Raw genomic sequence first — 24,845 nt, forward strand, 5'->3', positions numbered from 1 at the left:
TTTCGCTCGTCGGTCATTGTTAATATTCTGCAGCTGAATAATCAGTTTTAAATAATTTGAAAAGGTTATACTTATTTATCTATCTAACAAGATTAGATAGAAAAAGCAAATCATTGCTTTCAATTTAATATAAAAAGACAAAGTATATTTTTTTACTAGCAAAATTTATACTTCATAACTACCGTCGATTTATATACGCTGTGGTCAATTTATGACAATTCATGAAATAAATTGTCAAAATCAATTTTTAGTCTACGTTCATGAATTTCGTTTTCCTACATTATAAAACTAAAATATAAATTTATTTATTGTTTATTTGATAAAGAAAATAATAAAGTAAAAATGCCAGATCATTTAGGAGACGATATGAGAAAAGTTAAAGATGACAAAGAAGAACCAGAAAAGGAGATTAAATGTAATTTATTGGCTTATAATTTCTAACCCTTTGTGTATAATTTTTTATTTATAATGATTTCTATAAGTTTGGTCTATTTTCAGCACTTGATGAAGGAGATATTGCGCTATTAAAATCATATGTAAGTATTTAACTTTATATTTGCCGCATAGAATAATTATTTTGTAGTGAGAATGACTTTGCATTTTCACTTAAAAATAAGTATTTTGACAATTTATAGATAAAGTGTGAGAATACTAAGTTTGAGAGTATAACCAAGTGGTTCGTCTTTTTCTAGGGTCAAGGACAATATACTAAGATTATCAAGGAAGTTGAAGATGGTATTCAAACAGTAATGAAGAGGGTCAATGAACTAACAGGCATAAAAGAATCTGACACAGGACTGGCACCACCAGCATTATGGGATTTGGCTGCTGATAAACAAACATTACAGAATGAACAACCTTTACAGGTAGATATCTCATTATCCATTTTTTTACATTATAAGGCAGCACACAACCAAGCAGCCAATTAATTACACGAATTCATCAAAGAGTTCTACTGAAAATCAACTGCTGTAAAACTTGTATTTAAAAATATTGTCTCTGTTTTCTTAAATCAAATGAGAGGAATGACATGTATTAACGTGCCAATAGCCCAATTGAAAAGAGAATTGCCCATTGGACTGATGGATCTAAAGATTGATTGTCACAATGGGAAGCTGAAGCACCCATTACTGTAGGAACTCAGATACTTTTAGATGTTCATTCACTATAACATGGTTCTCCTATCATGTCTATAAAGACACACACAGTGGATAGATTATTCTATTATATCTATAAAAATTAATTACTGTAATTTGATATTTCATAAATAATTTTGTGTTAAAGGTGGCGAGATGCACAAAAATCATCAATGCAGATTCCAATGATCCAAAGTATATAATAAATGTAAAACAGTTTGCTAAATTTGTGGTTGATCTGGCGGACTCAGTGGCTCCTACTGATATTGAAGAGGGTATGAGAGTAGGGTTGGTACTTTATTTATTTTATATGTTTTTTTTGTTTTATATTATTTAGTATCATCCAAAGTTCCATTAAACTGAATTCATACTTTGTTATCTAGAGTTATAAATTAATTATTTTAACTTTTAAAGGATATAACTGCATTAAAGAATCAAATTATAAGTAGTTTATTGGGAATGAAATTAGAAAATAGCTTTCAAGATTTAGCATTTTCTGACACACTTTCCCAAAAATATTGTGTTCAATTCTTTCACTTGGTGTGAAACAGAGTTTCAACACTGAGATATTAAATTGAACTATATTATTATATTTCAAACAAATATATTGACCTTATTAATTTAAAATCAGACTTGTTATGGTAAAACCTTTTTCCTAAGAGAATGATTGAAATTACAATTTTATTTGTGTAAGTCAAATACTTAAGTATGGAAATTTCTTGATAGTATTTAACACTTGTTACATCCCAGAGTCTAGAAACAATAATTTAATAAATATTTTTAGAGTTGACCGCAACAAATACCAGATCCACATTCCGCTACCTCCTAAGATAGATCCGACAGTCACCATGATGCAGGTGGAGGAGAAACCGGATGTGACATACAGTGATGTTGGTGGCTGTAAGGAACAAATTGAGAAGCTGCGGGAAGTTGTTGAAACACCATTGTTGCATGTAAGCCTTTAATACTAGAACCTAGGAACTACACTGACAAAAAGACCCAAGAGTATATTTGTATAGCTAAAATAGCAAAGTGACTGCTTCCCTACAACTGTTACAGGGTAAAGTTACAGATATGGTGTCAAATGACCACTTAAGCTTATTAAAGTTTAGGTGGTCACATGACACCACAATTATTTGAATAAGAAATACAATAACTAAAAATGTGTTTAGTATTTCAAATTTTACTTAATCAAAATGTCTGACTAGCATTAAAAGGATTTGAAGGTTTATTTTCTATCTATTTTATATTGCTTTTATAATCAGTTTCTCATTTTTGTATAATAACAGCCTGAGAAGTTTGTCAAGTTGGGTATTGAACCGCCTAAAGGTGTGTTGCTATTTGGACCTCCTGGCACGGGTAAGACGCTGTGCGCTCGAGCTGTCGCCAACCGGACTGACGCCTGCTTCATCAGGGTTATTGGTGAGTTGAAAAGTACTTTGTATGTGCCGTTAAAATCTATTTGTCTCAAGGTCATCCGCGCATATCATTGACCTCCCCCCCGCATACCTTTACGTCCTTTTGCACCTAAAATTGTTTTGTGTTCTGCGCAGAAACTCACATTCTTGCAATTAAAGAATTAAAGTTACTTATCACTTAAGATTGAGTATTGTAAATCAAACTGTTGCTATGAGAGGTATAATTTAGCATAAATATATATTGTTATGACCATCTAATTGCATTGCAAGTAACGGAGAGTAAAGAAAGAATCCCATCTTACAGTATTGATGGATGTCTGATACAACTCTCCAATAGTAAACTATTTCAAGGATTCACTTTGTTACGAGATATAAGTGACAAGAGAAACTTTATTGAAGTACAATTTATTTTCTAAATAAACAAATTTTACTACTAGTATTATAAACGTGCATGTTTAGATGGATGGATGTTTGTTTGTTGGTATCGCTAGGAAGACTAAATGGATTCCTATGAAAGTTGTCGTACATATAGAACATAGTCTGTAAGAACACATAGGCTACTAATTAAGTTTTTTTTTTAACTACACATGTACGGATTTGCGGGTGACAGTTAGTCTAAAATAATTCGTTAGGTTGTTACCGAAGATTATCAGATTAAATGGCAAAAGTTTACAACAACAAAAAAAAACAAATATTCTTAACCTAGATTCTGAATTGTTGGAACATAGTATATTAGTAATTAGTTAATGTGTTATTCAGGTTCCGAGTTGGTACAGAAGTACGTAGGCGAAGGTGCCCGTATGGTGCGCGAGTTGTTCGAAATGGCGCGCAGCAAGAAGGCCTGTCTTATCTTCTTTGATGAAATCGATGCTATCGGAGGTGCTAGGTAAATAACTTAATCGATTAACTTTGTATTTACATTGCTGTGACGTATCAAAACTTTTTATTCTCTATGTTTTTACAATGACTTCGCTTCAAGCCTGGTAAAGCTGTCCCTCTTTAAGGTAAAGTCACAAAAAATGTAAAATTTGTCTATGTAAAGGTTTGATGACGGCGCTGGTGGTGATAACGAAGTGCAGAGAACTATGTTGGAACTCATCAACCAGTTGGACGGTTTCGACCCTCGCGGTAATATCAAGGTAAGTGTATGCATAGGAACTTTTTGGAAAGTACTGCTATTGACGGAGTTAAAAAAAAGATAATAAGAAAACCTCCTTAAAGTAGACAGCCAGTGTTCTGTTGTTTTTGTTAGTTTTTTGTATTGTTTGGAGAGCAAAGAAAGAAAACAGTCTATAAGTCTTGATTGATTTCTGATACAACTCTCCCAGAGTGAACTTTCGCTGCTATGAACAACTTTGTCGCTATAAAACAAGCGACAAGGCTACACATTGCAGTACAAATTAAACTATTTGTAAGATAAGACAATCTCATAGACTAAGCAGAATGTAAAAACTCAACTCAATTGTAACTACCTACCAGTCGTCATATTAACGTTCAAAAACTTTCTTTTATTCTGCATAAATATGTCATTTTGTTCGTAATCTGACGTATTATATCAGTTGCCAACAACTTGGTCCGCGTTAAAATATCTAGCAATAAATAAAGCCTATGTCACCCGGAGATCGATTCATCAGTTTAGAATCTTATATAATACAAATAAGCATCATTCCTCTTTATAATATTGGTATTGGGGTGTATCTCAAGTATTTAACATTTTATAGGTACTGATGGCAACGAACCGTCCTGACACTCTGGACCCGGCGCTGATGCGGCCAGGACGTCTTGACCGTAAGGTGGAGTTCGGTCTGCCGGACTTGGAGGGCCGCGCGCACATCTTTCGCATCCACGCCCGCTCTATGAGCGTTGAACGTGATATACGCTTTGACCTTCTCGCTAGACTCTGTCCTAACTCAACGGGGGCTGAGATCAGGTAAATATGTTGCCAAAACACTAATATACTGAAATCAATCTTTTTCCTAATTAAGGCTTTGAATCTGTAATTTTATATTGAGGTATTACGTATATTTAATAAAAATCAAAATGTCTCGGTCAGGTCTGTGTGTACGGAGGCGGGTATGTTCGCGATCCGCGCGCGCCGCAAGGTCGCCACTGAGAAGGACTTCCTCGAGGCAGTCAACAAGGTCATCAAGTCCTACGCCAAGTTCTCAGCCACGCCGCGCTACATGACCTACAATTAAAAAATAATATAACCTCTTTTATTCTTTTGTCGACTCTGTATCGTCTTTGATCTATGTCTTAGACAAAGTTGGAAGAATTTTGAGGTTAAAATTATCATACATTTTAACATCAATGTTTAAATTTATTAAGTAATATGAATAAAAGTATTGAAATAAACTTTGTTTTATTACAACAAATTACCAAAAAAATATTAATCAAACCTAACCACTTATTTTGCTGTTTGAATTTATCACATACATCGAGATTAATTAAATCGATTTAAAATTTTAGTATGACAAACATTTAACGATGTTTTGTTGTGGGTAGTTGTAAATGTTAGGGTTAGGTTAGGTAGGGTAAGTTTAGTAAACGTCAAAAAACTAATGTCATTTGTTTGTCGTTGTACATCGTGTCGGGAAGTTAGTTAATTAATAAAAAGACAAAAATATCACCTAAGATACCGTTTATAATATAAAAACAAAAAGACTCCATTAAAAGCGAGTTATATGAAACAAGACGATGCCTGAAACGGTGAGTGTGAACTTAGTATTCGTGTTATGTTACATCCCAATTTTCGACTTTCTATTTAGTCGAAACTATTTTATTTTCCAACGAAAAATGAAATAATTTCTGATTTACCAATGAAAAGACCTAATCCTAAATTTTGCAATAATAAATTACTTGTCTGAAATTTGATTGGCGACAAGAACTAAGAAATTGTTCTCAATGTGTCAAATAACAAATCAAAATAGAAACACAGAATGAATAATGCTACGTACCTTTTAAATAAGTAAGGTGATTACTTTCCTGTCAATAAACTATATTTCAGGAAACACACAGCGACGCGGTAGAGTTATGCGCTTTGCTACAATGCTTGGGATACTCCGTGAAAACATTGTCCACCACTGATGGCAACGCCAGTGAAGATGGACCTGCTAGAACCGTCGTTATCAATTGCCCCGTAAATACATCTTATAACAAATTCAAAGCAAATTAATACCAAATCGTTAATTAGACAGGTTATTCCAATGCTTAGTTAAATAAGTCAACTTAACGCTCGATTAATCATTCAAATAGTTGCTTGAAAGATCTAGCAACTGATGGTTGATTGCTGAATGAACTGGATTGACTGATTTGATTTTTTTACCGTTAGGGTTAATCGACTGTGTGGTAAACCAGTTGCCCGACTAGTAGTCCAATTTATCCGATAGCTCAAATGTTCTTATTGACTGAGAAGAAATGCTTAATTAATTAGTGTCTTTTAAAGACTTCAGGTCTGCACGTTGTGTTGGAAAGTAACAACCTGTCATGTTCATGCCCTGCGAGCACTCAGCAACAGAACAGCGGGATCTGGCAAGTGTCCGGGATGACAGGAGGGAAACAATTAGAGACGGTAAATAATAGAATAATAAAAGCCCAACGTAGAATCACAATCGCACATAAAATATCAACATATTGGTATATGGAGAAGACAGAATATACGTCCTGTAGTTTACAAGTCCAGTGCATAGCTACTAAGTCAACGACGCTCCAGTTTCTGTGTAGTTTGGTCTCAATAATTTTATTTTTATTCTAGGAATATGGCAGTAGCCTCCTCGGCACACTTCCGAAACAATATCGCGAACGTTTAACAAAAGAATTATTCGAAATGATGCGCGGTATAAAAGAGAATAGCGAATCTGATCTGGAGAAGCCGAAACGGGACTCAATGGAGAACAAATCGATGAGCATGCTCGAAATGAAAACTCCGGACAAACGGTGAGACAAACAAATTACCGTAAGACATTATTCAAATATAATTTTCAATGAGATTAACTTCTGTATTCAGACTCGTTAATGTTTTACTGAGAGGGGTCTTTAATGTAGATTTAGTGAGAGCCTACTTTAGTTAAGACTACATTTTCAGTAAATTTCAACTTGCATTGGAAACACCGACCCGCTATCGATCTTTAGACACGCTGACTGCCAAAGACACTAACGACCAGAACCTTCCAGCGCCGGGACCTTTGCAAAAACATGTCTCTACCGACATGTCGTGCAACGATGTTCATGATGCGAAGGATAAAAAGAAGGTAAATTGTATTATCTTAATATTTTATGTCGGAGTTAATGTAAGCAATACTAGAAGTAAAAGTATTAAAATTAGATTCTACCCTCTGTCCTGAACCTATACATAAGTCTTAATTAGTCTTTCTTGATACTGATAAAGTCAAAATAAACGCATTTACACACAACCTAATCCCGTAAAGTTCCTTGAATTCATTTTAAAAAACCTTTACTGGTTTTCTTTTTGTATTGACTAATGTTTCAGTTTACATACCAGAGGCAGAGCACATATACATTATCTTCAACCCCGGACAGCGTTACACGACGCAACAAGACATCGAGGTGATTTTTACTAATAGAATAATATGTAAATACATAGAAACTTGTTTAGACTCGAACACTATTGTCATCCCTTTCATTATCTTTAAAATAACCTGAGAAAACAATATGTTTTAGCTGTTACGTATAAGTTAGTATACATGAATATATACGTATTATACTATTTATTTTGTCATAAATATTAATTCCAGCCCTATACAAGGTCATCAAAATAAATTATTGGAAAAGCTTTTGTCAGCTGAAAGACACGCAGAAAGTCTACGAAATAAGTTGGCTGATATTGTTAAAGAAATTCAAGAGGACGGTAAATGTGATACGTCCATGTCTTCTCTCGCTTTGGATGTGTCGAAGATATCTTTACTAAAGGTATGGCTAACCGTTGTAGGTACAAATTACAATGTAGACTTTGTTTTGATTCGTGGGTGGCTTGACGGGACGGGGACCGAACATGGTAATGTGTAGAGGCAAAATGCAGGTTATTTTAATTCGATTAACTTGAATAAGTCACCAATCTAAGTGTATATGAAAAAAATATCATAATTACAGGGAGAATCTTCTAAGGTACAATTTGCATCAAGTCCAAATCTGTCAGGACTAAGACGTGCCAGTTACGATTTCCCAAAATCAAAAAAATTATATGCCGAGCGCGCTTCCACATCCGACCTACTTTCTAATAAAAGATTATCAAAAGAAGGAAAGTTAGCGAAGTTCCGTCGAGTTTCACCGAAATTTCTCAAACTTAAAAAAGACACGACCGATACCAAAGTCGAAAATGGAGCATCACATCCAAAAAATAATAAATTAAACAGTAAGTAAAATATTAAGGTAACTTAAATCTAATTAATATTTTTTTAGTTTAGATGTAATTTCTTATTATTTTTCTTTTTAATCTAGTGATATTCAAGCAAAAAATAGCTACGCCGGTCCGTATACCTAAAGTTAATGAACCCGCCACATCTAAATCCAGTCCAAATCTTAGTGCTACAAAGAAGAAATACAGTCATATCAAGTCAACAATACCAAGACCATCTTCTTTTAAAAGAGAATAGTAAGCCTAAAAAGTAGTAAAATATGTGACATCTTCTTTGTTAGTAAAAATATATATTTTTAATTGTAATTGATTTGATATTTATATTAAATCTTAAACTCAACGCTGTTAATTTATTTAGAATGATTTTAAAATAAATCACAGAACAGAGTAACAGTTTTGCTGACCAAATAATATGTACTATTTAAAATAATTACAAATATATGGCTTGTATTTTGTGTTTTGCATAATCGGGCGTTACGTAAATGTATGGATGTAGAATTGGAGAAAAAGCAAATGCGCAAGTATCGTGGCAAATGGAATTCCAGGCTTGAATATGTTAAACAAGTATGACCTAATTTTTTTAACCATTGAGTATGCCACAAAGGTAATTAAAATGGAAAACTATCAAAAACGTTATTTTTATTTTTTAAACATTTTTCAAATAATTCATCTTTCACCAATTGGTGTGAACACAACAATTACTTGCCGATTAAATTGTAATCGACATTCGCTGTTTAAAAATAATTTAAACATCAATCGGATGTATCTGAATTTGAACAACTTTTCATTAATTTCTCGACTTCCTTTTCTAATGAATGAATTTTTTCAGGAGATTTTCTTTTTTTCTTTGGCCGTATAGATTCACGAAATCTGCGTGTCCTCATTGACTCCGCAGTTTCTTTACTGATTTTTAAACCCAAATCGGATGTGAAGAAAACATTTTTTAAGAATTCTTCTCTGACCCGACTTCTGGATTCGTCTTTGTTTTGTAAGTGGACAGTACTTTTTCGCCTGTGCTTCTTGTAGTATTTGTCTTTTACATCTTTATCATTGTCTTTGTCGGAATCGATATCCAATTTATCAATTCCTTCGTTAATTATTTTCTCTTGACTCTTCTTTGTAAGTTCTCTGAGAGTATATCTATCCGCACTGACTGCTTTCTTTCTCTCTCTTGCCAATTTCAAACATATTGTAGCTTTTGGATATCCAGTAAACTGTTGATAACAACCACCTTTTTCTAACGAAACAAAACTATTAAAAAATCGCCTAGGATGAACGTCTTCACTAGTATCATTTAAAAATACATAAGCTTTCTTAAGAAACACTTTCATATTTATTGGATTTTGTAGGTGAAAAAATTTTTCAATTTGGTCAACGGTTTTTAATCTCCTGATAGCGTTCTTTTGGACAATATTATATGAGACGACAATCATTAAAATGTAAGCTGGCTCATTGCTAAGTATGTGGTCCCATAAGACCAGCCATTCGGTGCAAGTGAGGACCTCACTGAATGCTGTCTCTAAAATCTTCAATGCATATATTTGACTGGTCACACCCAGCTGACAGTAATGGTCAAGTAGCTGCTGATCATGTTCAGCAAGAACATTCTCAATCATTGCTAAAACACTAATAGGTGGAAATGGAGCATATTCAAACCACAATTGACATTGATTCATAAGAATAGTTGCTACACACTCAAACAAGAGTAAAGGATCCTTTTGCAGCACCTTTACAAAAGGGAAGACAAAACCCGGTAAGAACTTCATTACACCAAATAGGGGACACCAATGTGCAAGGCATGAGAGTAATCTTTTTAAATTCTTAAGTGTGACAGTGCTATGTATCGTAAACTGTTTTTCAATATTCTTGTACGCTGGATGGATACCTTTATCAACTAAAGCTGAATATGCTACTTTATTTTTTGGTGTGATCAAAAGAGACTTCCATATAATTGAACGGAACTTATCAGGATATTCACCGTATTGCATTAGAATTCTTCTCAATCTAGCACTATCCATACATGCACGCATCTTCTGTTCAACTGCTGATTTATTTGCTAAAGCTTGTTGTATGTTACATCTGTATGCATTTGTAGAGCATCCGGGCAATTCTTTTTTCTCTGGAGCAACGATTACATCTTTAGAATTCTCTATAACTAATGCTGAATTGTATATATTAACTTCTCCAAGCTGTAATATACATAGAAAGTATTTTCCAGTAGGACTTACAACAAACTTCTTGATACTTGAAGATTGGGGGCATATGTTAGTAACAAGGTCTTGCGTATCTAAATCTAGTAAATGAAGAGTACAATTGCTACTTAAAATTGCAAGTATTTTATTTGCACCACCATCAAACATCTGTGGTACAAAGGCCACATGTTGTACACCTTTAATATTGTACTTTGTTAAATCTATAGACTTCACAGCTTTCCATGTATCCATGCTGAATAAAATCAATTTAGGTACCAGTCCTGCGATTACCATAGCTCGTCCATTCATTGTAAATTCTATATTTTTTATATGTTTTAAGCCAGTTGGAATAATTTGTTTCACAGATTTCATTGTATCATGTCTCCATATTTGAACTGTATCATTTTGAAAGCATGCAACCAGATAGTCACCTGCTGGCGTGAACATAATCTGTTGAATTTGTGATCCTAAATGAGTATTTAAAGTAAAATATTTTGTACAATTTTTAAGTTCCCATAAAATAGCTTCAGCATGACTAGCAGTGAGTAAATTGTTCAACTTAGTTTTAGAGAATGATATATGTTTCACATGATCTGTATGTCCACTCAATGTAAGAGATACACATCCAGTCTCTGTATCTAAGAAATTGAGATCAAATTTATCTGAACTAGCAACGACTAAAGCGTCGAGCCTATCAGGTACAAAGTGGAGAGCTGTGCATATACCATGATTTACTAATTTCCAAAACTTTAAGTCACAAAAGTCGATAATAAATAAATTTCCTGCATTATCAGTACAAGCAAGTTTTTCCTGATTATCATCAAATACAGCTAGTGAAAAACGAATTCGACGGCAGTCTCCGTGCGAATCTCGAACAGTGTGGTGTAGCTGTAATATTACTCCATCTTTCGGCTTCTTCTTTATTTTGATATCAAATTTTTCTATCTTGTCTCCGTCAAAATGACTCCCGTTCTCCATAGTCCTGAACAAACGACACGCCCGCGATAACACAATAACATTTTACTTAAACATGGGATAAACACATTTGCATTGCAATCGTCATAATAAAAACCTTTAAATTACTTATGTTGATAAAAATTTAAATTTTGGCGGAGTCAAAACAAAACAGTATTAAACTTAAATGTCAAATAATTTTCAGAAGTCCACGAGTAATCCACGAGAATCGAATACAAACAAATTATCGATTCATTCAATTTAGTAACTTGGAAAATGATTAAAAAATCTGTTCAATAAAAATTGGTGAAATTAATATTATAATTCACAACAATTGAAGCTTTCATTGATAAAGATTTTTACATAAGTTAAATAAGTTCAATTTGAAATAAACATCGACATGATAGAAAGGCAGAGCGATGATCGATTTCACAACAATTGACAATGTTGTTCAATTTTATTGTCAATGTCGATTTGGCAATCGATGAATCACCTTATTAATTTTCCTCATATCTATACACAGAAGAAATTATAATTAAACGTATATAGTACAACTTATAATCATAGTTGTATGTTTCGTCAGTGAACAGGATTAGTTATGGCAGGTATGTCTCTTTTGAGGTTAATATTTACAGTGCAATAAGTAATCTTGTCTCATTAATTTTTCAAATTACCTAGAAAATCAGGATACACCGACTTATAAGAACGAAAAAACAAACGAGGACCAGGCAATGGATCACGAAGGTTCCCCGCCACCGCCAGTCACTCCTCCTCCGCCGGCAGACGTTGACACTCAGGAAATAATTATTGTAAATGAAAATACTGAAGAGCTTGACTTGAACCATGGTAGGATTGGCAAGATTGAGAATTTGGAACCATTGAAGAACTTAGAGAGGTATGACTCTATCTTAATCCTCCTAATGACATCTAACTTGCTTGAAGATCTATGTAAGTTTAACACACACATTATTTTGAAAGTTACATCAAATTATTTTTTGACGAGGCTTGTTTTTGGCAAGGATTTTAAGAAACTCACACATAAAATTGATACATTTATGTTTCTTATGATTTGTGTTAACAAGTTATTTGTATAGCTTCATCATTTTTTGCAGATTATATTTAAGATGGAATCTCATTAAAAAGATTGAGGGTCTAGATACACTACAGACTTTAGTTGAACTAGAGTTGTACGACAATCAAATTGTTGTCATAGAGAATTTGGACAACCTTGTTAATCTTGAGTAAGTGACACTTTAATCATTTGTTTTAAAACAAAGAAAAATTATTTTTATTGTATAATTAATTGTCTATATCTTTTCATAGAGCATGAGATGTACAGTTGAACCTTGAAAACCGAGAGTCCAAGAGAATACAATATTTTTTTTTGCGTTTATAATAGATATTTCACTCTTACCCTAGTTTTTAGCCTAAAGATACCTTTGGGATGGGACAATGGAGGATTCTTGCTTATCCAGGTTCAACTTTATTTGTTTTTATACAAGTGTGTGTATGGTGTAAACTGATAGTTAAGCCAAGTTCTGTTTGGAATAGTTGTAAAAATTCTGTTTATTTGTTTCAGAATATTGGACCTGTCTTTTAATAGAATCAAAGAAATCACAGGCTTAGGAAATTTATTGAAATTGAAGAAATTATTTTTGAGCTCTAATAAAATAAATGAAATCAAAAATGTTAATCACTTACCTAAGCTGGAATTGTTAGAATTGGGTGACAATCGAATTCGGGTGTGTATTTTTTTTTTGCCTAATATAAGACTAGACTGCCCATATTATATTTATGTGCCAACAGCCTAATGGTTAAGGGTGTGTACACTTGGTCATAGGTTTGAATCCAATATTTAAGTATTGTCACATTCCTGTTTCATACATACTGTATATCCTTAGTACTAATTTTTATTATTATTTGCAGGAAATAAAGAATCTCAATGGCTTAAAAACTTTAAAGCAACTTTACTTGGGTAAGAACAAAATTACAAAAGTACAGAATTTAGAAGACCTAACAGATCTAGAGATATTAGTCCTTCAAAGTAATAGGATTACGAAGATTGAGAATCTACATGAGTTGACAGCGTTAGAACAACTTTACATATCAGAGAATGGTATATCCGTTATAGAGAATTTGGATAACCAGATAAAATTGCAAACTTTAGATCTAGCAATGAACAGGATTACGGTTATAGAAAACTTAAGGCATATGAGTGATTTAGAAGAGTTATGGGTGAGTTAAAAAAATTAAAATCTATTTATTTATTTAAATAGCTGTCGCTGGGACTCTGTCTGTATGGAATCAAAAAAACTTAGTAGCCTATGTGTTTTGCAGGCTATGTTCTACATCTATGCCAAATTTCGGAAAGATTCATGTAGCTGTTTTGGAGATACGTTTAAACAAACACATCCATCCAAACATTCAAATTTATAATGTTAGTAAGATGACAACATCTAAACATTTTCAATGCCAGTATAATTTTTACGTAGCACAGTAAATTAGATTATATTAGTAAGAATATTATCTAAAAATATACATACAGTTTTTGCTTCATTTCATCAACAGTTTGTCAAATATTTTTTTAAATTGTAGTTAAATGATAACCAAATATCGGAATGGTCATCGATAGAATATTTAAAAGATAATAAGAAGATAGCAACAATATATCTGGAGAGGAACCCAATAGCATCAGATCCGGCGTACAGGAGAAAATTGAAACTCTGCCTACCCTCACTGCAGCAGATCGACGCAACATTGTGTAGAGGAGATGGTTTCTCATTAGTAGCATAGTGCTAGATAGACATGAGGGTAGTTTGAAATTAGGCGAAGATTCTATCAAATGATTGTTATTTTCAAATAATATAATCCCAGTGTTAAATTAGCTCTGCGGAATGGTGAAGTCATTGAATAATTTTAAAGCATTAAAGTATTATTAGATTGGTATTATTTTTAAAGTTTTTCAGTTCAGTTACAAGGGTTTCAGTTTTGTTGGTTTTTAACTATATTGCTGTAGCAATAGGTTTTAAGGTTGTAGTTTTTTTTTAAAGCATGTTTAATCAGAAAAGGATTCTTTTGTTAAATTTGTTGTTTGTCGCCTAATTTCAAACATTCCTCTCAGTAAAAAGCATTTTTATATCTACACTAAGTATTTTATAATTTAATTTGAATATCATTGTATTATTTTAGCTTGAACTGTCACATTGATGTCTCATATAAGCGTTTCTTGAGTAATTATGTATGTTGTTTGTTCAACTATGTATTGTGAAAGTAAATTATCCAGGGACCATTTTCATTTCATGTATTTATCACTGGATATCTTTATGTTAAAGTAAATAAATAGTTTGCAAGATGACAGTTCACAAAGTAAAAGGTAAGTTTGAAAAAGAGAAAGTGTCTGGGAGTTGTAAATATTTATATCAAAAGTGGGGGCTCGGCGGTGCTCCCATGGCGAGTATGCAAGGCCACTCAAAAAATCAAATATGCACAAAAGATACAATTTCTACGCCCATTTATAACATGGCTGCTAAAATATGAATATAGATTATGAAAATCATTGAAGTTTTATCCCCATTATTCGCTTACTTTATTTCCTTTGTAAGAAAATAACCTCCAAATCACCAAAGTGCCTTCCTTTCCATGCATCAGTTAACCAAGCCTTTAAGAAGTGTCATAGAGGCGATTTTATTAAAAGCAAACCAAACTTATGTCCGTTTATCATATCGTTTAAATTACTCGTGTCTTTCATTCCGACATTTTTTTAAAAGTAGGTAATATTCGTTTGCTTGAATGGGTACTATAAAATATAGAAAACTAAACTAGAAAAATGGGAACTCCAATTTATTAGTATGTTTCAACAACATAGTGATATAAAGTTTACTTCCATTTGTATGTAATGTACCATATGATGTAAACGCAGTGTAAGCTATGTATAAAAACTTTGATGTAGAAATATTTTCTTTGAAATAAATATTTATGTACCAAACCATCCATATATTGTATTGTCACTATTTATCATATAAACGGTTTACCGTAAATATACATTCTATCGTATTTCAATTATTCCCTTTAATAAAAAATAGTTTAAAAAATTCCTTAGTTAAAAGGCAGCACAACGTGTTAAGTGATCATTGCTAATTAATAAAAAAAAACATTTAAATGTCGAATTTAATTTGGAAATTTGATCGACCTAGGTCTATAGATCAGTCTTTTTCTCAATTCTGGCCTTTGGTTAGCTTTTTATTAACATGCTCTACCATTGCACGTAGTCGTAAACAGTTGTTGTCATAAAGTTAACGAGTTTTTCACCGCCGTAGGTTCGAGACATATTTTTTTATTTCGCTCAACGTAATCTACGTCCCTGAGGCCTTAGGGCCAAATTATAAACAGCGAAATCATATAGAGTTGTCTGCTTCAAAAAGTTTAATATTAATTTAGCAATTTTCCTAACAATTAATATTTCTGTCATACACCAACACTTGCATGTTTCCAGGCAGTCAAGGAATCTCGCGAACGCCTCCTTCAGAGCACAACGTTCAACCGCAAGACCCTCCGCAAGGACCCGCTGCTCCCTAGCCTTAGTAAAGTCGACTTCGATATGTAAATATATTTATTTGATATAATAAAGTTAATTGAAATATACATTTTGTTTTGTTTTTTATTTTGTGGCATAATAAGAGCAGACATACAGCAGGTTGTTACTGCAAAAACAGTCGCATATATCGTATAAAATAAATATTTGCTCGAGTTTTTTCTCAGGCGTAATTATTAAATTTTCTCATAAGTGTCCCCACATCATAAGTATTTAGATTAAAAACCGACCCCCTTCACTTTTTTCAAGAACAAAATGGTAACTAATCATACTGTGCTAAACTTTAGATTGACCAATGGAAGGGGGTTAATTAATATAAGTAACTCTTTTAAGGTTATGTTTTTGTGTTTTGACACAGACATTATCTGTTCAAGTGCCAGTTCCACTGCCGTAACACTAACATTAGAAATATTGTCGTCTCTGTTTTTTCAATGATAACGAGAGAAATAACTATACGTTTTAATACAAATATTTCTACACTGAAAACCTGAAGTACTACATTCACAGATAAGCGCGATGTAATTAAGACCTTGGCGACGGAAGGAATCCAGTCAGTCGATTCGCACCGGCCGGCTTTATAACTCGTTCGTCGACTACATTTACATAGATAAAACAAGTTTATCTATTCTTACAAATTGTAGAATAATAAAATCGTTTAGTTGGACGGTGGACACAAGTGAAACAAAATGAAATCATACATCGAATATTCACCGAATTCGGATTTTCCAATTGAAAATCTTCCTTACGGTGTATTTACATCGCCGAAGAATGTAAGTTGTTTATTTTCGAAATACCGGTAATAAAGATATTGTAATCAGACAGTTAACTTTCATATGTATGGGATTGTAAAAAAATACATTTTTGTACGTCGTATTAGTAAATGTATGATTTGACAATCGAACCCGAAATTAGGGTGGTCAAAGACAATTTTTAAGTTTTTGCAAGAAGTTAAAGTAAGATGAATAATGATTTACTAACTTTAAAATAAATTCCGCTTAAAATTCTGTAACAACAATACATAGATTTTTTTGTAATTGTTTTATACTTTTAATATAAAAGTAAACACTAGGATTATACGAGTACAAAAAAATCGATAATTTCTGCTTACAGCTTACGTTTTGTTATTATTTATGATAGTGATTTAACATATTATTGTTTTTCTTTTCGCAGACCGATAAACATATTGGAGTCGCAATAGGAGAATGGATCCTAGACTTGAATGCAATATCTCATTTATTCAACGGACCCTTGTTGAAGGACAAACAACATGTTTTTAAGGTACAAGTAAACAATATGCTAATTTCTTGTTTATGGTCTAAGGAGGTGTGTCGCTATTGCAACATATTTTATACTGAACTTTATTAAAATGTAAATGAACCTAATGCCGGTAACTTTTATTGCTGCCGAATAGAATATATTAAAAACTAGAATAAATTATTCTCGATCTTTCTGACATACACCTGCAAGTTTAGTTTTTTTTAATTAAAATATTGGCGGCTTTGTTCATTATATTGCTTTTACCATTTCAAGTTAACTCTAGGTTTGGGCTAGGATATGGTCTATGACATTAGTTGAATGGCGCAATTCGAATCCTTGACTACGTGATTGGATCTTCGTACCATAAACCATTAGGCTGGTTCTTCAATGCAGTTTATATTCCACTTTCGGAAGGCTGTCAACCTTCGATATCATACATTTATGCGTATTTATGTAATTAATAATAAATATAAGGATTTTATTTCATACTGGAAATTCCAGTTTTATGTAATAAAACGAAAGTAATTTGAATTTAATATTTTTGTTTGTCTCACACCTATTGTTTTGGTTACATCGTATTTATACAAGCTGATAATTATATGCGTATGAAAGGACAAGTCAAGAGCATGCTAAAGTTCAATGTGCTGCAGTTCTATTAATATTACCCAATACAGGCAAAATCATAGATCGCGTGTTACAATTATTATTTATTTTATTTGCATTTTTTTTACTACTAAATATAAGTTTAATTTCAGGAAGAGAAATTGAATTCCTTTATGGGCTTGACTAAACCACACTGGCTTGAAGCGAGAAGTACCATACAAAGCCTGCTAGATATTTCCAATTCTACTCTACAGAATGACACCAATCTTAGAGAACGGTAAGATAGCGTTATAGTTAACAGTTTTATAAATAGATTTTCAAGACTCATAATGTAAGGTCCTTGATTTTACAGAGCGTTTGTCAAACAAAGCGAAGCAAAAATGCATGTCCCGGCGGAAATCGGGGACTACTCTGACTTCTACTCGTCCATACACCACGCTACCAATGTGGGTATCATGTTCCGCGGCAAAGAGAACGCACTGCCTTCTAACTGGTCAGTATTTTTGCACCAGAATAGTAATGAAATTGTTTCCCAAACTACCGTCTTAAATTTTCTACTAGTACTAACAGTGAAGGTAATTTTTATTAATTTCAGGAAGCACATACCTATAGGCTACCACGGCCGTTGCAGTTCAATAGTGGTGTCCGGCACGCCGATCTACAGACCGTATGGACAGACTTTACCAGTTGACGGTAGGCGGATGAGATAATATTACTTGTTTGTTTGTAATTTGAAATGGCTTAGATTGACTATTTAATAACCCTTTCACAGCTCATACAAAATTTTATATAAGACAAATTAAGGCTAGCAAATTTAACATTTCAGCATAATATGTTTTTCATTATATTCTGTTTTCGTCATAGGTGCCGATCCTCACTTCGGTCCCTGTCGTCTAATGGACTTTGAGTTAGAAATGGCGTGCTTTGTGGGTGGTCCCCCCACTAGTGTCGGGCAGAGAGTCACTGCGAAGGAAGCTGAGGACAAACTCTTTGGATTGGTTCTTATGAATGACTGGAGCGGTAAGAAAGTGTACTTAAATAAATAAAATTACAATTTCTTTTCTAAACAAAATTTAAGATTTATTATAACCATATATAACTTTATCATAGGAACCGCAGTACATATGGTCATTTTTACCATATATTGATCGATTGCTTAGCAGATTATCTCAAAGCAAAAAATGTTTTCAGCCCGTGACATCCAGAAATGGGAGTACGTTCCTCTGGGGCCGTTTACAGCTAAGAACCTGGGCACCAGCATATCGCCGTGGATCGTGACCATAGAGGCCCTGCGCCCCTACATCGTAGACAACTTCCCGCAGGACAAGCCGCCCTTCCCTTACTTACAGCACGATGATAACTTCAACTTTGATATCAAACTAGAAGTCGATTTGAGACGTAAGTAATTTTTCTATGAAATAATACATTCTTGACAATATGATGGATCTTGAGGATTGATGAATATTTGGATCTTTTAAGACCAAGGAAAAATCTTCCGAACGACAGCACTTGGATTACGTAAATGGAACAAATATATCTTAAAATGTAACAGTCTAAATAGTAAAATGCACTTCATGAAGACTTACATAGTTAAAATTACAGATTATATAATACCGTAATAATACAATTAATTTCAGCCGAGAGCTCTCCTGTTGCAACGACCATCTGCCGTTCTAACTACCGCTTCCTATACTGGACGGTGAAGCAGCAGCTAGCGCAGCAGACCGTCACGGGCTGCAGCCTGCGCCCCGCCGACCTGCTCGGCTCTGGCACCATCAGTGGCGATGTCAGTCTCATGATCTATGCTTCATTATTAATTTAGACTTTAAAAAAAACTTAATCCGTAAAATGTTAATTTTCAGACTTCTGACTCATACGGAAGTATGTTGGAGCTCAGTTGGAAAGGAACCAAACCTTTACGTTTGCTTAATGGAGAAGAAAGAAAATTCCTACAAGATGGCGACACTGTAATTTTACGCGGTCATTGTTTAGATGAAAATGGCATAAGAATCGGCTTCGGTAGCTGCGAAGGAAAGTTACTTCCTGCTATACCTTTTCAAGAATAAAGTAAAATGTATCAACTTTATATGTATCGAAAAAAAAAACTAAATATGTAACTTTGTATCTATACAAATGTATCTAAACTCTCAATAAATATTTTATACGCGTTGTTAAAAATGCTTATCCTTCTGAGCAAGGGAAATTAATTTTTCCTTCTTTTTTCCATTTTCTTAACTCCTAGAAATATTAGGCAAGGTAGCTGTGGAACTGTAACAGGTTAAACAAGAACAGGTTACAGAAGAACATTTAAAAGAAAAAGTTATTAATAAGGACTAAAAAGTGTATGGATAGAGGATTTTTATAGCTGTTCAATGAGATCAATCCTTTTCAATTATTCTCTTCCAAATCGTTTCTGCTACATTTTTATTATACACGAGTATTTTTGACACGTACCGAATTTCTGTGATTTTAAAACCTGGTATTGTAAAAACTGATAAAAAGTCACATCCCTATTACTGTCATACGTCTCGTGTAAAATCTTATCTGTGCGAATTGTGAACAAATGTCATAATTTTATTGATACTGATTGTTTTCTGTTCTTCCATCGTTTTCTGCATTTTCACGTTTGCGTGGTTGCATTTTTCGCAAAGAACAGTTGCGATTCTTATGGATCTTTGTCAAGATATGGTTACATAAAGTGTAATTTTTTTTCACCATCAAATCCTTTGTTAGTACATTTTCCAAAACTCATAGTGGACGGCATTGAAAAATACCTTCCATTTTTTCACCACCATGGAAAAACACGGCGAAACAAACAATAAAAACGTGTCGCGAAGTCTCGTTGGCGATTACGGCACATCAGATTCTGAGTCGGAAGATATTCAAGGGCCTTCGAGTGGACAAATTGGTAGGGAAGAATACGATCACACGGAACATAGTGAAATGGTTATAAAAAATAACATTATAAATGCTTGCGCCCACGGCCCGTTGTCCTCCGCGGCAGGGAAAGAAATGAAAACTGCCACACATATGATAATAGATGGTTCAGACAGTGATGTAGTTAATTATGAAGTGACTGAGTATAGGGATGTTGATAGTGAATCTTATTCGACCCCATCGAGCGATTCCAGCGACGATGAGGGTTGGATAGAGCCTGCAGAGAGTAACAATTCTAGCGGGTATGTGAACATTTTATTACAGCTTGCAATTGTAGATCTTACTGATGTTATAAATGTGAATGTTTAGATGGTTGGATGTTTGTTTGAAGGTATCTCCATAATGGCTCTAAGGATCTTGCTGAAATTTTGCGTAGATGTAGAACATAATCTGTGAGAACACATAGGCTACTTATCAAGTTTTCTTTTATGGAGTTGCGGGTGACAGCTAGTTAATTTATACAAGGTTTTATTAAAAATACAGTAATTACTTTACTATTAAGTTTATTTTGTTACTTAAATGTTAAAAATTGGAATACAATAAAGCTTTTAATCTTGTATGAATTTAATAATTGAATCTTTTGCTTGCTAATTGGAGCAAAGAACTAAAAAGAAATGTCATATTCTTCTTAACATTTTAAACTTTAGAGATGAAGATGGTGAAAATAAACCAAGTAAAGTGGAACCAATCAAGGTTCATGGAGAATTGGGTCTGGATGACCTGCCGCCCATTGAAGACCTTGCCATTAGCCTGCCGGCCCAGGAGACCACTAAGATTGGCACTATCCTCAACATTGTAGATAGATTAGGTGAGATATTAAACTTTCTACAAGACACTGACTTAGAGTCACCTTTCTTTGTGCTTCATTTTTGTCTGTAAATGTATATGTAATCCAACGGAATCTTTAAAACACTGTCAATTTAACAAATGACAGATGATGTAATAAGCCAATTTATTTCATCAACGTCTTTGTAGTTGAATATTTATCTTTGTTTCTACAAATTCAATATATCCAGTTTTGACTATATTATATAGAGTTTTTGTTAACTTATATGCAATATAGTTGTATCTTTTTTTATTAATTTTGTTTGCAGTGATAATTCGTGCGATGCCAGAGACTCCAGCTGTTGATTTAGACAGCATATTGTTCCTTGATAACGGTGCTCGGGCATTGGGGAAGGTGTTTGATGTTTTTGGACCTGTGAGTGATAATTACTGATTAAAAATAATCTGTCATTCTTCTCAAGAGAACTATTCTCATTATTTAAGTGGACAAAAAGTGATCATCATTCTAGACAAGTTATTGAAATAGTTTTTGATACCTGCTAGTTTAGCTTCTTTCCAAATATTCTTGTATTTTTACTAACAGCTAGACAAGGTAATGGGCCTTTAGTTTTATTTTCTGTACTAAACTTAGCTAGTTCTTCTTACTGTGTTTTTGTGTGTTACAGGTAACAGAGCCACACTACTGTGTGCGGTTCAATTCCGTTGATCATGTGAAGGAGCGCGGCGTGCAGCCCGGGATGGATGTGTACATTGCACCGCGCAGCCGCGACCACACCAACTACGTCTTCCTCACAGAACTTATGAAGTCAGTACAAAACTAACTAAACCATTACATGAAAGCATAGTCTTTATTTTGACAAATACTTTTTTTGTATGAAATAAATCAAAACATTTGTTCTTGAAATTTTCTCTAGATCGAAAGGTTCCGACGCATCATGGCTGCACGACATCGAACCGCCGCCGAGCCATGTGGACTACTCCGACGATGAGGAGGAGCGCCGCGCCAACCGGGCCCGCAAGGAACAGAACAAGAAGACCGAAAGTGGAGAGACCAGCAAAACAAACAGCCAACCGCCCAAGAGAGATAGGAGAAACCAAAGACCCGCAGAGAGTAGCAGCCGCTTCGGTAGAAATGGAGCCGGGTATGGCGGGGGAGGACTCAACCCCTTCAGATTCGTCAGTCCATGGTCCGCGTGGTCGTTCAACGATGCCAGGACGCCGCCGCATCCCAACGACTCTGCTCCCAGACCGTTCAGGCCGCCGCCCTTCAACCGGCCACCAATGTGCGTGCCGCCATTCGATCCTTACATTCCTCCTCCGTTCATAGGCGATGCGTACCAATTCGGTGGTAGACCGAGAATGTTCGGTCCCATACCGCCCATGAGCATCCCGCCGCCTATGAGGCAGGCAGGTCCCGTGTTCGGCTCGGGCTTTTGTAGTGCGCCGGGCCCGCAGCCGCAGTGGGCGCGACGCCCGCCGCCGCCCCCCGGCACTTAACTCAATTTATATGTGAATATAATCTGTAATATATATCCTGTCATATAATAATTACTTGAGAAACGTTCTAACAATACTAAAGTGTGGTATCCAAATATAAAATTATATTTATATAAAATAAAGCAGTTGTGTTTATGTTAATGAGTTTTTCATTTATCCTAATTTGCAATTGACACTTTAAAGCTTTATTATAAAAACTTGCGCTTGCCCGCGACTTCGTCACCGCGGATTAAATAAAATAAGAATTTAAGTTATTCCCACATTCATCACCTACCGTCCAGTTTAAGTAAAATGTTTCGAATGTTACCCAAAACAAACACGGATTTGCTCAAATAAAACATGCACGAGATACTATTTTTTTTAATTAAAAATATAAAGAATCAGTTTATTTTAAAATAAAAGTCCAATTATTTTACGATTTCTTTATTAAATATTTCATTGTTAGAAATAAACTAACGATCGAATTTCATAAATGTTAAAAATTATAAAAAAAAAGTTATAATAATAAAGATTACAGCTAAAAAATACTGCTCTTGGACTACGCAGAAAAAATACATGCGCCTTAACTTCTGCTGCCTTCGTATTGACGTAAGGTCAAATTAAACTGGTTATAATAAACAAATTTTGCACTCACATGATCACAACGTAAAATGAATAACATTTCACAATACAGGAATACAATAGAAAAATATCGATTACAACTAAACATAATAATTTCGCAGAAACTGTCCTTAGACCACAAACAGCTTCTATAAACTAAAACTTTTGAAATAGCCATTGTTATTATAAACTAAGTATACTTGGGCTTTGAAAACATTAAAAGGAACAATAGGCAGAGTTTATTAAAAAAAATCCCGCCATTTCTCAGTCACGCACGTCAGTTACGTCAAAATTAGTGATGTGAATAAAGATGGAGATGAAGAAATTTCACCTGATGTTGATCAAAGTTAATAACTTTTAAAATGACCTATAAATAAAAATGAATGTTTAAACTGCCAATAAACTACAATATGTCTTTAGCTCCCAATAATCTTGAAAACTATTTTGACGTAACTAATGTGTGTGCTTGTTCATTGTGAAACTGCTCATTGTTCAAAAGAAGAAAAAAAAACTGTCAAATGTTAAAATTAACAAAATATTTTAGTATATGATTTCAATTGTTTCGAATAAGGTTTCAATGGTGCAACGAAAAAAAATTTAGTTATACGAAAGTAAATTTAAAAAAATCACGGTACTATAGTTGTACCATTGCAATGAAAACAACAAGATATAAACTTAAAATAAATGCAATCAAACAGCGAACATCTCAAACATTCTATAAATAATGAATCCATCCAAAATACTCCGAAATTAAATTATATCATACGATCACGGGTCCAGATCTAACCGATACAACCAAATTTTAATATTGATTCTAAACAAAATAACCACGGTTTTACAAAAAAAAAAGAAAAAATATATGAAATAATATTTGATTAAATTGATTTATTACAAGTTTTATAAATGGTTCCTTAATTTTTTTTTAAATAAAAGTAAAATTTCGATTCATCCAAAAAAATAATTGGATTTAAAATAAAAGAGGTAGAAAAGTAAAACATTTTTTTCAATTCTGAAAAAAGATCACAAAAAGTTACACAAGGATTTCGACCCGTGAAGTGAGTTCAAAGTGAAATTCACTTAAACTTATGCCTGGCTTTAATTATGCCAGTACAGTAGTACAGTAGCTCTCAAAATCAGCGCTGGCATACTAGGCTTAATGTTCACACTAACTGGCGCCAGTGGTCCAAACAGTCCGTGACAGTTCGGAGTTACTGTCGTACTGTACTGGTATAGTGTAAACCGGGCTTTAAACGCAGAGCCAATAGGGCTTCGTAATTATAACTTAGACGTTAACACTACACTAATATGTGGGATACAAGATACGTTATAGGGGAGTAAAGTAAACTTAGCTTAGTTTTATTATAAAAATACAGATTCTTTCGTTTTAAAATTAAACTCTCGAAAGCTTAGCTTGCCATGAGACTCACGACGACCAATGCCTCTTCGGGGCTCTAAGACTTAATAAAAAAAAAGATTAAATTGCAAAGCCGGCCGAACCGA

At 33.8% G+C, this 24,845-nt stretch overlaps 6 protein-coding genes across 8 annotated transcripts; 5 read left to right on the forward strand and 1 right to left on the reverse strand.

The window, feature by feature from the left end:
• Nucleotides 1-282: 282 nt before the first annotated feature.
• On the forward strand, nucleotides 283-4,867 carry Rpt1 (26S proteasome regulatory subunit Rpt1). Its single transcript, NM_001312276.1, is given in 10 exon segments — nucleotides 283-415; nucleotides 499-536; nucleotides 693-866; nucleotides 1,285-1,424; nucleotides 1,921-2,089; nucleotides 2,426-2,558; nucleotides 3,314-3,440; nucleotides 3,597-3,693; nucleotides 4,276-4,484; nucleotides 4,608-4,867. Coding segments are annotated over 10 exon segments (1,305 nt in total). The 5' UTR covers nucleotides 283-342; the 3' UTR covers nucleotides 4,753-4,867.
• Nucleotides 4,868-5,134: 267 nt separating this feature from the next.
• On the forward strand, nucleotides 5,135-8,477 carry LOC106126622 (uncharacterized). 3 transcript variants are annotated; one of them, XM_013324359.1, is made up of 10 exons: nucleotides 5,135-5,263; nucleotides 5,562-5,693; nucleotides 6,000-6,125; nucleotides 6,309-6,490; nucleotides 6,639-6,804; nucleotides 7,044-7,120; nucleotides 7,309-7,483; nucleotides 7,664-7,925; nucleotides 8,012-8,165; nucleotides 8,425-8,477. In XM_013324359.1, coding segments are annotated over exons 1-10 (1,287 nt in total). In that variant the 5' UTR covers nucleotides 5,135-5,251; the 3' UTR covers nucleotides 8,426-8,477. The 3 variants fall into 3 exon arrangements, with proteins under 3 accessions (XP_013179813.1, XP_013179812.1, XP_013179814.1); XM_013324358.1 differs by lacking the exon at nucleotides 8,425-8,477 and having other exon boundaries at nucleotides 8,012-8,186; XM_013324360.1 differs by lacking the exon at nucleotides 8,425-8,477 and having other exon boundaries at nucleotides 7,056-7,120; nucleotides 8,012-8,186.
• Nucleotides 8,478-8,550: 73 nt separating this feature from the next.
• Nucleotides 8,551-11,250, reverse strand: LOC106126908 (TBC1 domain family member 31). The gene has a single exon (XM_013324822.1). It carries the CDS (start codon nucleotides 11,096-11,098, stop codon nucleotides 8,681-8,683), a length of 2,418 nt encoding a protein of 805 aa, XP_013180276.1. The 5' UTR covers nucleotides 11,099-11,250; the 3' UTR covers nucleotides 8,551-8,680.
• Nucleotides 11,251-11,520: 270 nt separating this feature from the next.
• LOC106126864 (protein phosphatase 1 regulatory subunit 7) lies at nucleotides 11,521-15,659 on the forward strand. Its single transcript, XM_013324765.1, has 7 exons — nucleotides 11,521-11,679; nucleotides 11,753-11,969; nucleotides 12,187-12,315; nucleotides 12,654-12,816; nucleotides 13,001-13,309; nucleotides 13,670-13,835; nucleotides 15,567-15,659. Exons 1-7 carry the CDS (start codon nucleotides 11,673-11,675, stop codon nucleotides 15,647-15,649), a joined length of 1,074 nt encoding a protein of 357 aa, XP_013180219.1. The 5' UTR covers nucleotides 11,521-11,672; the 3' UTR covers nucleotides 15,650-15,659.
• A 541-nt stretch (nucleotides 15,660-16,200) lies between these two features.
• On the forward strand, nucleotides 16,201-19,718 carry Faa (fumarylacetoacetate hydrolase). The gene is made up of 9 exons (XM_013324781.1): nucleotides 16,201-16,435; nucleotides 16,836-16,943; nucleotides 17,678-17,802; nucleotides 17,878-18,018; nucleotides 18,121-18,218; nucleotides 18,390-18,545; nucleotides 18,717-18,923; nucleotides 19,163-19,311; nucleotides 19,388-19,718. Exons 1-9 carry the CDS (start codon nucleotides 16,352-16,354, stop codon nucleotides 19,589-19,591), a joined length of 1,272 nt encoding a protein of 423 aa, XP_013180235.1. The 5' UTR covers nucleotides 16,201-16,351; the 3' UTR covers nucleotides 19,592-19,718.
• A 351-nt stretch (nucleotides 19,719-20,069) lies between these two features.
• LOC106126545 (H/ACA ribonucleoprotein complex non-core subunit NAF1) lies at nucleotides 20,070-22,886 on the forward strand. Its single transcript, XM_013324261.1, has 5 exons — nucleotides 20,070-20,704; nucleotides 21,110-21,270; nucleotides 21,557-21,663; nucleotides 21,914-22,053; nucleotides 22,163-22,886. Exons 1-5 carry the CDS (start codon nucleotides 20,319-20,321, stop codon nucleotides 22,743-22,745), a joined length of 1,377 nt encoding a protein of 458 aa, XP_013179715.1. The 5' UTR covers nucleotides 20,070-20,318; the 3' UTR covers nucleotides 22,746-22,886.
• The last annotated feature ends 1,959 nt before the right edge of the window (nucleotides 22,887-24,845 follow it).

Source organism: Papilio xuthus, unplaced genomic scaffold (assembly GCF_000836235.2).
Source record: "Papilio xuthus unplaced genomic scaffold, Pxut_1.1 DF824992.1, whole genome shotgun sequence".
NCBI lineage: Eukaryota > Metazoa > Arthropoda > Insecta > Lepidoptera > Papilionidae > Papilio > Papilio xuthus.

Excerpts from the sequence above, each read along its gene's own strand:
- LOC106126622 (XM_013324359.1), top strand. Across the intron at positions 6,126-6,308 it reads GAGGGAAACAATTAGAGACG|GAATATGGCAGTAGCCTCCT; the intron begins GTAAATAATAGA and ends TTTTTATTCTAG. Across the intron at positions 7,121-7,308 it reads CGACGCAACAAGACATCGAG|CCCTATACAAGGTCATCAAA; the intron begins GTGATTTTTACT and ends TATTAATTCCAG.
- LOC106126545 (XM_013324261.1), top strand. The coding sequence starts at position 20,319 with ATGGAAAAACACGGCGAAACAAACAATAAAAACGTGTCGCGAAGTCTC. Across the intron at positions 20,705-21,109 it reads GAGAGTAACAATTCTAGCGG|AGATGAAGATGGTGAAAATA; the intron begins GTATGTGAACAT and ends TTTAAACTTTAG. Across the intron at positions 21,664-21,913 it reads TGTTTGATGTTTTTGGACCT|GTAACAGAGCCACACTACTG; the intron begins GTGAGTGATAAT and ends TGTGTGTTACAG.
- LOC106126864 (XM_013324765.1), top strand. Across the intron at positions 12,817-13,000 it reads TGGGTGACAATCGAATTCGG|GAAATAAAGAATCTCAATGG; the intron begins GTGTGTATTTTT and ends TATTATTTGCAG. Across the intron at positions 13,836-15,566 it reads GCAGATCGACGCAACATTGT|GCAGTCAAGGAATCTCGCGA; the intron begins GTAGAGGAGATG and ends GCATGTTTCCAG.
- LOC106126908 (XM_013324822.1), bottom strand. The coding sequence starts at position 11,098 with ATGGAGAACGGGAGTCATTTTGACGGAGACAAGATAGAAAAATTTGAT.
- Faa (XM_013324781.1), top strand. The coding sequence starts at position 16,352 with ATGAAATCATACATCGAATATTCACCGAATTCGGATTTTCCAATTGAA. Across the intron at positions 16,944-17,677 it reads ACAAACAACATGTTTTTAAG|GAAGAGAAATTGAATTCCTT; the intron begins GTACAAGTAAAC and ends GTTTAATTTCAG. Across the intron at positions 18,219-18,389 it reads ACAGACTTTACCAGTTGACG|GTGCCGATCCTCACTTCGGT; the intron begins GTAGGCGGATGA and ends TTTTCGTCATAG.